Genomic DNA, 12,150 nt, shown 5'->3' on the forward strand with positions numbered 1-12,150 from the left:
TGTCTTTAAGTTATTGATATATAGCCATGTCTATGAGTCTAGTCTATTCAGTTGTTTTTTTAAAATAACATTAACCCCATAATATACAAAATTTCAGTTTAATTGTTTGGGGTATTTTGTTTGTTTTGTTTTTTCTTTTTTCTATATGTAGCAAAAAGGAAGGACTGTTGCTGCTCATGCCATTTGAATACAAAGGGTTTTGTTGTCTTCCCTCTTCCCTTTCATCTCTATGGAAACTGTGGGCATCCTTTGATAGCATTCCCAGTGTGGTATAGGTTTTTTAACATGCATATTTTTTTCAGTATATACTTAAGAGTTCAGCATAATTACTTGTACATCCCATATTTTGAAATAAAACGCTTTTCTGACAAAGAACTATCTCCAAACCCAAAGCACTGGTCCATTTTGTGTGATCATGATAATTGTAAAACCAATGTAGAGGACCTTATTTTTTGTTCTAGATTTCAGCACTTATGCTTGGAATCCTCTTTATTCTCAAACACTAGAATAATATTTTCCTATAGATTAGGTTTCATGTCGTCAGGAATAACTTATCTCTTTCATATCAAGGCAAAAGGAAGATCTGATGAATATATTAACATGATTTTTCTTTTTTTAAATTATGTATTACTGCAGAATCCTACAAGAAATATCTGTTGTTACTCTGGATTTGAGAAATTCTGTTTTAGCGCCTGTAAGAGATCTTATCTTTACAATCAATATTACTTGTAATCAAATCACAATTTAAACAAGAGTTAAGATAATATTTTCTTACAGATTAATCTTCATCAAATCAAGAACCTCTTATCTACCATATGAGAATGTAAAAAAAAAAAAAAGGATCTGTTAAGACAAATCTGTTATTACCACGAAATAAATATTTTTGCACTCTTACTGTCTGAAGGGATGTTAGCTTTTCATCACTCTTATATGCGGTAAGCCTAAAAAAAAATGGCTTTTTTACTGTTCCTTCTGTTTGCTGGCACACCTGGTTTTAATCATCATTTTGCCTGGAATCAAGAGCAGAAACCAGAAGTTCTGGTTCCAGGTGTTATTCATTTTAGTAAGTTGTTATGTAATCACCCAGGTCACTTTCAGAAAAAGTGGTTGTTAATGGTGCCTTTTTTTCTTTTTTTTTTAATTGTGACTGGAAAAAGCCTGTGTTGGAGTTCTGAATGTCCAAAATTCAAATATTTCTGACTACATTTGATTAATACTTCAATTGCACAGAAGGGACCTCTGGAATTTTAGTTTTACTTAGCAGTTAAAGAACACTAAACGGTAAAATCAGAAACTTGGAGTCTATTTTTTTGTCACATTGGTGATGATGATGATTCATAATAATAATAATAAGATAAATTTCTTTCTGTGGGACTCATGTCATTTATGACATGAGATGGATTGCAAATGAGCTGCAAGGTGCCATTTGTAGAACTGTTCTCTCTAAAATCTCTGCTCCAAAAGTCAGAATTAGTATTGTTGGCAGAGACAGAAAAGCACTAGTATCTTTTCACTTGTTTCTCTGTATATTTCTATTCTCTTGTTGTACAGTCTCCTTTATCAAAATATTCAGAGGTTAAATGTGAGTGCTTCAGTTCCTTTAGGCATTAGAACAGTCGGAAGTTTTAAGCATTATTAATTACAGTCAGTGGTATCTTTGAGATGATCAGTCACAAACATTCAATCTGACCCTGATCTTCTGCTAAAGAAGCACCCAAAATAAGTCTCTACATTTTTTTTTAATTCTTTCACACTTTCCAGTGTGAGAGAGACTTGTAATCTCATGGAGGTTGTTTCTTATATTTAGTCATTACTATTTTTCTGCCAAGTAGATACCCCAAGCAGATAAGAAAAACAGAAGATAACAATTGACCATTCAACTTCATTTTCATGCTTTTCTCAATATTGACTAATGGGTTCCCTTGGGTATTATAAGTCATTATTACTATACCTGTACAAAGCTTTTTGATATACACCTTAATACTAATATAATTCTGAAAAATATTTTCCCCTCCATACAGTTGATTCCAAGTAGGTGAAGATTGATCTGCAGATGATCTATCTCTCCTAAAGCTGTTACACAGCAATGCATTGCATAACTAACCCTTGCACTTGAACATTTGCTTCCTCAGAATACTTGATTTTGAAAGTATCTTTTTTTTATTCTTAATTCTAACACTTGGTAAATTGAACAGAACTCTTTCTGTCTTTAAAGATTATAGACTCAGCTTTTCAACCTAAAGATCCCTCCTCCATACTCCATGTAATGTTTTCCCACAAAATGTCTCTCAATTCGTTAATCTATCCACAGTATGAATGTGTCTTTAAATGAGACATTCTAACATAGCCGGAGAATTACATTTTTATGTCTGGACCTTACCTGAGCCCATGCTGAAGCACTCAGTGGTATGGTGAAACTCAGCAGAATTGTCCACCACTCTACAAAAGAGGATCCTGCTGCTAGCCCAACTGAAGTCGTATGTATGAAGAGGTTTCACCTAACTGGTTATCTAAATATCCTGTGTATGGGTAGTACTTTCAGTTATGCTCACAGAGCCTTGTTTGATCCACCTAGTTATCCTTGTCAGCTTCATTTGCAGCTGTTTGGTCACTGGAGCCTTCTATAGTGGAGGTAAAGCCACAATTATTTCTGCAGGTTGAGAAGAGAAGGAGCTAGCATTGCATCAGTTTACAGTTGGCTTGAATCTGGGACATTTGTATCACATGAAGACTGGTTTCTAAGTGAATTCGGAGGCTTAGTGGAAGATGTTCCTGGCTGTGACAGGGGGTTTGGAACTAGATGATCTTTAAGGTTTCTTCCAACCCAAACCATTGTATGATTCTGTAAAAACTGATAGCCTTCGCTACTTGTCAGCTGCAAATAAATGCAACGAGGCTCATTTTGAACATTTTCTTAAATCACAGAATGGCTGAGGTTGGAGGGGACCTCTGGAGGTCATCTTACACAATCACCTAGGAGTTAAGTTTAAACCTTTGCAAATGTGTGCATTCTTGGTCAAGTAAGTAAACGGATCATGGAAAAATGGCCCAGCTCATGTGCTCTGAGTAACATTTTGACATTATCATGAATCAGATAAGGCCTAGGTGGGTAATTGGTCTGGCCTTGCAAAGCATTTCTTGTGGTTTCATGTTAAAAGTCAGTTGTTGCCTTGGTCTGAGGCAGCTGGTAGTTTGAGACTTGTTTTGGACAGTTAAGGCATAGTTAGCTGTACAGTAATATAGTAATGTTACACTAAGCTTTGTTTTTTTGTTTCCCACAGTTTACTTCAACTTTCTGTTAAACAGTAATTATTAAGAAAATTTAGAAAGCTTTTCCAAAAAGGATTATGATAGTAAGTAATGCATAGCTATTATATGTAAGTGGTTTGAAGACCTTTTTAGACACATTGCTTAGCTCACTTAAAACAGAAATGTTAGCATATAGTTTACTTTGTCCAGCTTTCTTTGTGGGGGATGAAGGGAAGAAAAGTACAGACAGGGAGTTACACTGTAATACAGAAAGTGTTGAACCAGGCTGCAGAAGAAAATGAAAATGATGAAGAACAGCTGCAGCTAGTACAAATCAAAAACTATTCGAGTTTCATGTGCTGGGTGTTGTGTTGTGCCCCCCATCCCCATTTTTTTTTTTTTTCCCCTCTCAAATGGATTCCTCTGAAGGATATTAAAATCGCTTTCTTGGGTAGCACTGAAGCCTGTGAACATGTACTTGAGTTTATTTTGGATACATTCATTTATTTGTACCTCATAAACAAGATGTTGCTGTTAAAACTTAAAGGCTAGCTATATTTTTAAGGTACATATATATACATTATTTATGAGAACAAAAATGTATTATTCTGTTCTTTAACATTCTGTCATCTTGTAGTCTAATGAATTTCTGTTTTAAAGGCAAAAATGTCACAGGTTAGACAAGTGGGACTTCTAGCTGCTGGATGTCAGCCATGGAACAAGGATGTATGTGCTGCTAGTGGGGACAGATTTGCCTACTGTGCTACCCTTGCTATTTATATTTATCAGGTAAGATTTTTATTTAACAGACTGTATTTTTATGTTGCTGTCTATTTCACTTTGAACCCTTTTAATGAATGTTTCTACAATGCTTTTGGAAGTATGATTGCTACTGAGAAGATGTCTGTGTAAAGCTCAATCTTCCATTCAAGATACCCTTTCCAAATTATTTTTTCATATTCTATTCCGTTTAACCTGTTGCAGATAGATAAATGATTGTACTCATGCCTATAAACAAAGCATTTTAGGATTGTATTTGTGTGCAGTTATTAATGGGATATAATAGTTTATAAGTGACAAGAGGGTAGATTATGTTAATACTGGTAGGGCTAATTGAATTTAGCCCTATACAACTTTTTTGTCCAAGTCAATATATGAAAATTTGATTTATTGAGATATCAGGTACTGACAACTGTTAAGTCCACTATAAATTAATATGTAAGTCTAATACTGTTATATGAACTGGTCTCCAGCCAAACACTACTTAAAGTGAGTTTACAAAGTCTGTCATTCTAAAGTGAATTTTACTTTTTTTTGTATAGCTGGATCACCGATACAATGAATTCAAGCTCCGGGCAATTATGTCTGAGCATAAGAAGACAATCACAGCCATATCTTGGAGTCCCCACAATCCTGACATGTTTGCAAGTGCCAGTGCAGATAGTTTAGTGATTATTTGGAATGTGACTGAACAGAAAGTTGTGGCCAAGCTCGACGATACAAGAGGTATATCAGATATGGAGAACTATTTGATCTGTACAGCATTTTCATTCACAGGTATCAGAAATACTTGATACAGAGTAAACTAAGCAGTTGGTAGAGAGGTTTAACACTTGCATAACACAATATTCTTGTCAGATCTGTTGCACTTCATCTTAGAGGATAGTGAGTTTGAGTAAATTGCTCTGAAACATCTAGTGACTGGTGAAGAAAGAAGTTACTCTTTTTTCTAAAAGACTAAAGAATTTGCTTTTCAATTGCCATAGAAACACAGAATCATAGAATAGAATCATAGAATAGTTGGGGTTAGAAAGGACCTTAAGATCATCTAATTCTAATCCCCCTGCCATGGCCAGAGACACCTCACACTAAACCATGCCACCCAAGGCTCTGTCCAACCTGACCTTGAATGCCGCCAGGGATGGAGCATTCACAACTTCCCTGGGAAACCCATTCCAGTGGCTCACCACCCTTACAGTAAAGAATTTGTTCCTTATATCCAATCTAAACTTCCCCTGTTTAAGCTTTAACCCATTACCCCTTGTCCTATCACTACAGTCCCTAATGAATAGTCCATCCCCAGCATCCCTATAGGCCCCCTTCAGATACTGGAAGGCTGCTATGAGGTGTCCATGCAGCCTTCCCTTCTCCAGGCTGAAGAGCCCCAACTTTCTCAGCTTATCTTCATATGGGCGGTGCTCCAGTCCCCTGATCATCCTCGTGGCCCTCCTCTGGACATGTTCCAACAGTTCCATGTCCTCCTTATGACGTGGACACCAGAACTGTGCACAATACTCAATCCCACTGTCCATGTCAGTGACAAAGATGTTGAACAAGACTGGTCCCAGCATTGATTCCCTGAGGGACACCACTCGTTACTGGTCTCCAGCCGGACACTGAGCCATTGACCACAACTCTTTGTGTGTGGCCATCCAGCCAGTTCTTTATCCACCGAGTGGTCCGTCTATCAAATTGATGTCTCTCCAACTTAGAGACAAGGATGTTGTGTGGGGCAGTTTTGAACGCTTTACACAAGTCCAGGTAGATGACATCAGCTGTGCTACCCCTGTCCATCAGTTCCGTAGCCCCATCATAGAAGGCCACCAAATTGGTCAGGCAGGATTTCCCCTTAGTGAAACCATGCTGGCTGTCACCAAGCACCTTATTGATTTTCATGTGCCTTAGCATGTCTTCCAGGAGAATCTGCTCCAAGATTTTGCCAGGCACAGAGGTGAGACTGACTGGTCTGTAATTCTCCAGGTCATCCTTTTTCCTCTTCTTGAAAATGGGGGTTATATTTCCCTTTTTCCAGTCATCAGGAACTTCACCTGACTGCCATGATTTTTCAAATATGGTGGCCAGTGGCTTAGCAACTTCATTTGCCAGCTCCTTCAGGACCTGTGGATGGATTTCATCAGGTCCCATGGCCCTGAGCACATTCAGGTTCTTGAGATGCTCTCAGACCAGATCCTCTCCTACAGTGGGCCCAAGTCTTCATTCTCACAGTCCCTGCGTCTGCCTTCCAAGACTTGGGTGGTGTAGTCAGAACATTTGCCAGGGAAGAGGCAAAGAAGTCATTAAGAACCTCAGCCTTCTCCAAATCCAGGGTAGCCAGTTCTCCTGATAACTTCTGGAGAGGGCCCACGTTGTCCGTAGTCTGTCTTTTATTTGCAGTTGATTTCTCTTTGAGCTGAAATAATTAATCCATCACTGTATAAAAAGATGTAGAGGTTTTAAATCTTTTGTGTTTTCATGATGACTTTGCAGAAGTGAAAGCAAATAAAATGTAGCCTATGGTGAGCAGATAGGCTGAGTGGAAAGGGTCCAGTAGTCCAGCAGGTTTCAGAGGTAAGCTCAGCCAGTGGTCATCCGGAAAGTGCTCTAGGATGGCATCCTCTAAACAGAAAGCAAAGAAAACTAGTTTCTCTCTGCTGGCCAGGAAGGACATGACGATACAGACAGAGGTCCCTCATAAACACGTAGCTGTCCAGGCATCTGTCTGTAGTGAGTGACAAAGCCTGTTGGTTACATTAGATCGTGGCTGTGTAAAATGTCAAGAGGCTGATGATTTGCTGTGCATGGTGGCAGAGCAATGGGAAGAGGTGGAACGACTAAGGAGCATAAGAAAATCTGAGGAGGAGATTGACGGGTGGACCCGCACTCTAACATCCCTCATGGAAGCACGCCAGGCACCCAAAACAAAAAAACTTCAGGATCCTCTGTCTTGCCATCAGGCAGATTTAGGAGACCTATGAGACAGGGGTGTTTGGAAACAGGTTACTCTTTGGAGTAGATGGCATATTATCCCCCAGCTCATGTCACTTTCCAAGTTTCCCTTTATAACAGATCCAAGGCTCTGGTACTTCAGGATCAGGAAAGTGAGGAAGATGATGATAAGGGACCATCCAGGTCAGAAGAGTTCCCACAGAAGAGTCAGAGAACACCTTGTATTACAACCAGCTCTACTATGAAAAAAAAGGATGGTTGTGATTGGTGACTCTACTCTAAGGAAAATAGAGGGCCCCATATGCTGACCTGACCAGATTCACAGGGAAGTCTGCTGCCTCCCTGGGGACAGGATAAGGTACTTGACCAAAAAACTCATTCATCTGATACGGCCCTGCAACTGCTATCTTTTACTAGTCTTCCAGGTGGGCAATGAGGAAATCTCTTGAAGAAACCTGAGGGAACTCAAGAAGGACTTCAGGGCCTTGGGGCAATTGGTTCAGGGTTCAGGAGCCCAACTAGTGTTCTCATGCCTCCTGCCAGTCACAATCAATGGCAATGATTCCATCAGAAAAATCTTATTAATTAATTCCTGGCTTCATGACTGGTGTCAGCATCAGAATTTTGGGGGTTTTTGACCATGGGTCAGTGTACATGGCACCAGGCCTGCTGGCAGCAGATGGGTTACGCCTGTCCCAAAGGGGGAAAAGGATTATAGCCCAGGAGCTAGCAGGGCTTATAGAAAGGGCTTTAAACTAGGTTCAAAGTGGGAAGGGGATAACACCAGGCTCGCTAGAAATGAGCCATGGGGTAGCATGCTGCTGTTGGAGTCCAGATTCACAGGGCAACTCAAATGTATTTATGCCAATGCATGGGCAACAAACAGGAGTTGGAAGCCATTGTTCAGCAGGGAAACCATGACATAATTGCTATCATAGAAATGTGGTGGAATGATTCACATAATTGGAGTGCTGCAGTGAGTCACTACAGGCTCTTCAGAAGGGACAGGCAAGGAAAAGAGGTGATGGGGTTGCGTTGTATGTCAGGGAGTGCATCAACTGCCTTGAACTCAATGTTGCAAGTGAGAAGGCTGAATGTTTGTGGGTGAAGATTAGGGGGAAGGCTAACCAAGCAGATATCCTGCTAGGAATCTATTCTAGACCACCCAACCAGATGAAGCTACAGATGGTGTTCTCCAAACAACTGGGAGAAGTTTCATGATCTCTTGCCCTTGTTCTCCTGGGGACTTCAACCTACTAGATGTCTGCTGGAAGTACAACACAGCAGAGAAGAAACAATCCAGGAGGTTCTTGGAAGGTGTGGAAGATAAATTCCTAACACAGCTGGTTAGTGAGCCAACTAGGGGAGATGCCTGGCTAGATTTGCTGTTTGCAAACAGAGAAGGACTGGTTGGTGATGTGATGGCTGGAGGCCATCTTGGGCAAAGTGATAACAAAATAATTGAGTTTTCAATCCTTGGAGAAGTCAGTAAAAAGGTCAGCAAAACCTCCACCTTGGCCTTGAGGAAGACTGACTTTGGCTGTTTAGGACACTGGTTGGCAGAATTCTCTGGGAAACATTACTAAAAGGCAAAGTGAATGGCTGAACATGAGCCAGTTTGTTCCCCGGCAGCCTAGAAGGCCAATGGCATCCTGGCCTGTATCAGAAACAGCATGGCCAGCAGGTCCAGGGGAGTGATCATCTCCTTGTACTCAGCACTGGTGAAGCTGCACCTAGAATGCTATGTTCAGTTCTGTGCCCCTCACTACAAGAAAGACATTGAGGTGCTGGAGCAGGTCCAGAGAAGTGCAGTAAAGCTGGTGAGGGGTCTGGAGCACAAATCTTATGAGGAACACCTGAGAGAACTGGGGTTGTTTAGTCTGGAGAAGAGAAGGCTTGGGTGGGTACCTTACTGCTCTCTACAACTACCTGACAGGAGGTTGTAGTGAGGTGGGGGTTGGTTTCTTCTCCCAAGTAACAAGTGATAGGACAAAAGGTAACAGCCTCAAGCTGCACCAGGGGAGGTTTAGACTGGATATTAGGAAAAATTTCTTCGCGCAGAGGGTAAACAAGTATTGGAACAGGCTGCCCAGGGGAGTGGTGGCATCAATGTCCCTGCTAGTGCTCAAAAAAATGTGTAGATGAGGCTGTCAGTGATTTAGTTTAGTGGCGGTCTTGGCAGTCCTAGGGTAGTGGTTGGGCTTGATCTTAAAGATCTTTTCCAACCTAAGTGATTCTATGATTCTTCAACAGATTCGAGTTAAATTATTCTAGGTAAATTATCAGAGAATTTGAAAAACAGTTTTTGTTTGAATACACTGATGCTTGTCTACCTGCATCTTCTCTCAGGACCTGTAGCTGTTGATTTGAAGATTGTAAGAGAGGTCTAGGGGTTTAAAAGTCTGTGTCTGTCCCCTTTCCCTGCTCAGTTTGATTATTCCCTTTAGTCAAAACCAGTACCTGTATTTGTGTTCTTAAAGTCAATCTCTGTCAGGTGTCCTTAAATCCTACATTTGCATTCTTGGAAAATAGGTACAACCCAAGAATAGGGTCTCAGGATCTAAGACACTTCAGGATCCCCTGCTCTGTACTTTTCAGAATGCTTAGTATACCTCTGAAAACTCTTGTATGTCTTGCATATCCTGCAAGATGAGTAAGTGGGAAAATAAAACGCAGTCATTTGATCTATTCTGAAAGGAATATTGTGTCAGGTTTTGCCACATTTAAGTGTCTAAATGCAAACAGTTTTGAATTTTTAGCTTGGAGAGTTTATCTTACCATCATTTATTCCCTCAGACACACGTTATTAAATTATGAGGGTAATGAGTGCTGGAGACATTAAGGTCAAAATCCTTAAACTGAAATGCATACAGTCAGTTGTTAGGCAACTGAATTAGAACTGTCATAGATCCAGAAGGAAGCTATCAAGAGAACCCTTTGATTGCAAAGTTAGCTTTCCAATTTTTCACAAATATTTGCCTCTATTGTATTTATCTCTGAATTAAATTTCATTGTGTTTTGCAAAAATAAAGTTTTCAATATTTTACCAGCTTAGTAGAAAACAGCTTACAGTAAAACAATGGTGAATGGAATTGTGTATGAATGAAAGTATTGTTTACAGGATCAGGCTTATACTTTTTCATATGTTTAATTTTTATTTGGCACTAATAGTATAGGTATCAGTATAATATGTATAATACAGGTATCATAAAATACAGCCCATAAAAGTAATATTAAAATAATTTGGGAAATAATTGTATTTCCTAAAGATATGTATAGATTACTTTTGCACCATAAGATGTTCACACAGTTGTCTAAATTTCAGTCTAATCATTTTTATGTAGTATTTATGTAGCATTTCTGTAGCTTTTCAAGACAATTGCTGATACTGGGTCAAGAAGTAATGCACTGAATTTCATATTGTGGTTCTCATAAGGTTTACCTGTATGTTTCAGGAATTCCTGCGTCACTTAGCTGGTGCTGGAATGCAGGTGATGCAGTTGCATTTGTGTCCCACAGAGGTCCATTGTACATTTGGACTATCTCAGGACCTGACAGCGGGGTAACTGTACATAGAGAAGCACATAGTTTTTTGTCTGACATCAGTCTGTTCAGATGGCATCCAAAGAAAAAAGGAAAAGTAGTATTTGGACATACTGATGGAAGCCTATCTATTTTTCAGCCAGGTAAAAACTGATACGGTGAAATATTTGGTATCTCTTGTCTCTGTATATGTCTGTAATTCTGCACTTTTTCATTTAGGCCTTGTAATTTGTGTATGTACATAAAACTTGGTTTTGGTTCATAGTATCCTTCTATATCACAAAAATATATTTTCTTAGATAAAGAGCACAGAGCATTTTCTCCTTTTGTGACCAAGATAACAATGCAGTTTTTTACAAGTACAATAAACTGTTTTATTAGGGAATGACGACAGCCATGATCTTCTACTGAGCTATATTTCCCAGCAAGTTTGTTCTCAATGGACTGACTTGAATCTTTTGCTTAGGCTGTTACTTTGAAAGAATACAGACCAATCTTAGTTTTCATTTAATATGCTTTCTTTACACTATTAGAAAAAAACAAAGAATTTGTTTAGCTAAAAACATAGATGTGTTTAAGAGCATATTGTGAAAATTTTGATGGACAGATAAATTCATTAAAACATGTTTCCAAATTAGGTATTATTTAAAAATAGATTGTGTCACTATAATTAAATATAAGTACAATTACTATGGTTACTATTTTTAAACAACTTTAATATGGACAACTTTAACTTGGATAAGGCTACATTTTCAATTATACCTGAATGTTATCCGTCTTATCAACTACAGGTTTCTAGTTTGCAATTTATAGCCAAAATTCACCTGACTTTTGTAATTGGTAGCTTTTAAAAAATAGCAATACATAGAAGAAAGTGGTATCAAGAGTATGAGTATAGGCCCTCTATTTTTTTTTTTTAAAAAAAAAGGAGGGGGGAAGGCAAAGAATCAATGCTTTTCAATAAGGCTAATTTTTTGCTTTGAGACTCAAGCTCAGCCCTCACCTACCTCATGTCAGAATACGCAAAATGACTTGTTACCGGACCAAAACCTAGTTTATCACTAAGGGAAATAAATTAAAAAAAAACCCAACTTATTCCTTACTTTTAAAGGTTTCACTCCTTTTGTAGGATATCCTACAGAACACTGTCTTGAGAGAGCCTGAGCATACACAAGTTCCTCTTAATAGCTTCAAAGTTCAGTGTGATTGACTCTAGTCTCACTATAAAAGTGTGAGTCAGTGCTGCATAATTAGCAAGCTACATAATTATTTTTTTTTCTCATTATTGTTATCTACTAAGGTTTTTCTCGTGGCTTTTCTTTCTATTAACTCCAGACTGTCCGTTAATGTAGCAGAACATTTAGTGTGAATAAAAAATATGCAAGAATTTGAGATTAGTACCCTATTTTTAAAGAAATACAGCGCAGTCATGTAGAGCCAAATGCTGTTGATTAGTTTACCTTTGTTCTTAAAATAAGCATACTGTGACTCAGTTGCATCAGTCATAGTGCTGATGTCTTCTTTTAATGGAAAATAAAATGTAACAGGGTTTCCATGAGCTTTACTTCTGGAATCTTCTGTGACAAACAGGTAAAACTGAATAGCTCCTAGATATCCATACTCTCTCACCAG

At 38.8% G+C, this 12,150-nt stretch overlaps 1 protein-coding gene across 3 annotated transcripts in view; it reads left to right on the forward strand.

The window, feature by feature from the left end:
- WDR17 (WD repeat domain 17) overlaps window positions 1-12,150 on the forward strand; it is a 58,086-nt gene that overhangs the window by 13,675 nt on the left and 32,261 nt on the right. For all 3 annotated transcript variants that reach the window (XM_062620602.1, XM_062620425.1, XM_062620518.1), the window contains exons 2-4: window positions 3,910-4,038; window positions 4,572-4,755; window positions 10,431-10,661. In XM_062620602.1, coding sequence (XP_062476586.1) covers window positions 3,916-4,038; window positions 4,572-4,755; window positions 10,431-10,661 — 538 coding nt within the window. In that variant the 5' untranslated portion in view covers window positions 3,910-3,915. The remainder of the gene's footprint in view (window positions 1-3,909; window positions 4,039-4,571; window positions 4,756-10,430; window positions 10,662-12,150) is intronic.

This window comes from Pezoporus occidentalis, unplaced genomic scaffold (genome assembly GCF_034315485.1).
Source record: "Pezoporus occidentalis ecotype Australia unplaced genomic scaffold, CSIRO_AGI_Poc_V1 ctg1, whole genome shotgun sequence".
NCBI lineage: Eukaryota > Metazoa > Chordata > Aves > Psittaciformes > Psittacidae > Pezoporus > Pezoporus occidentalis.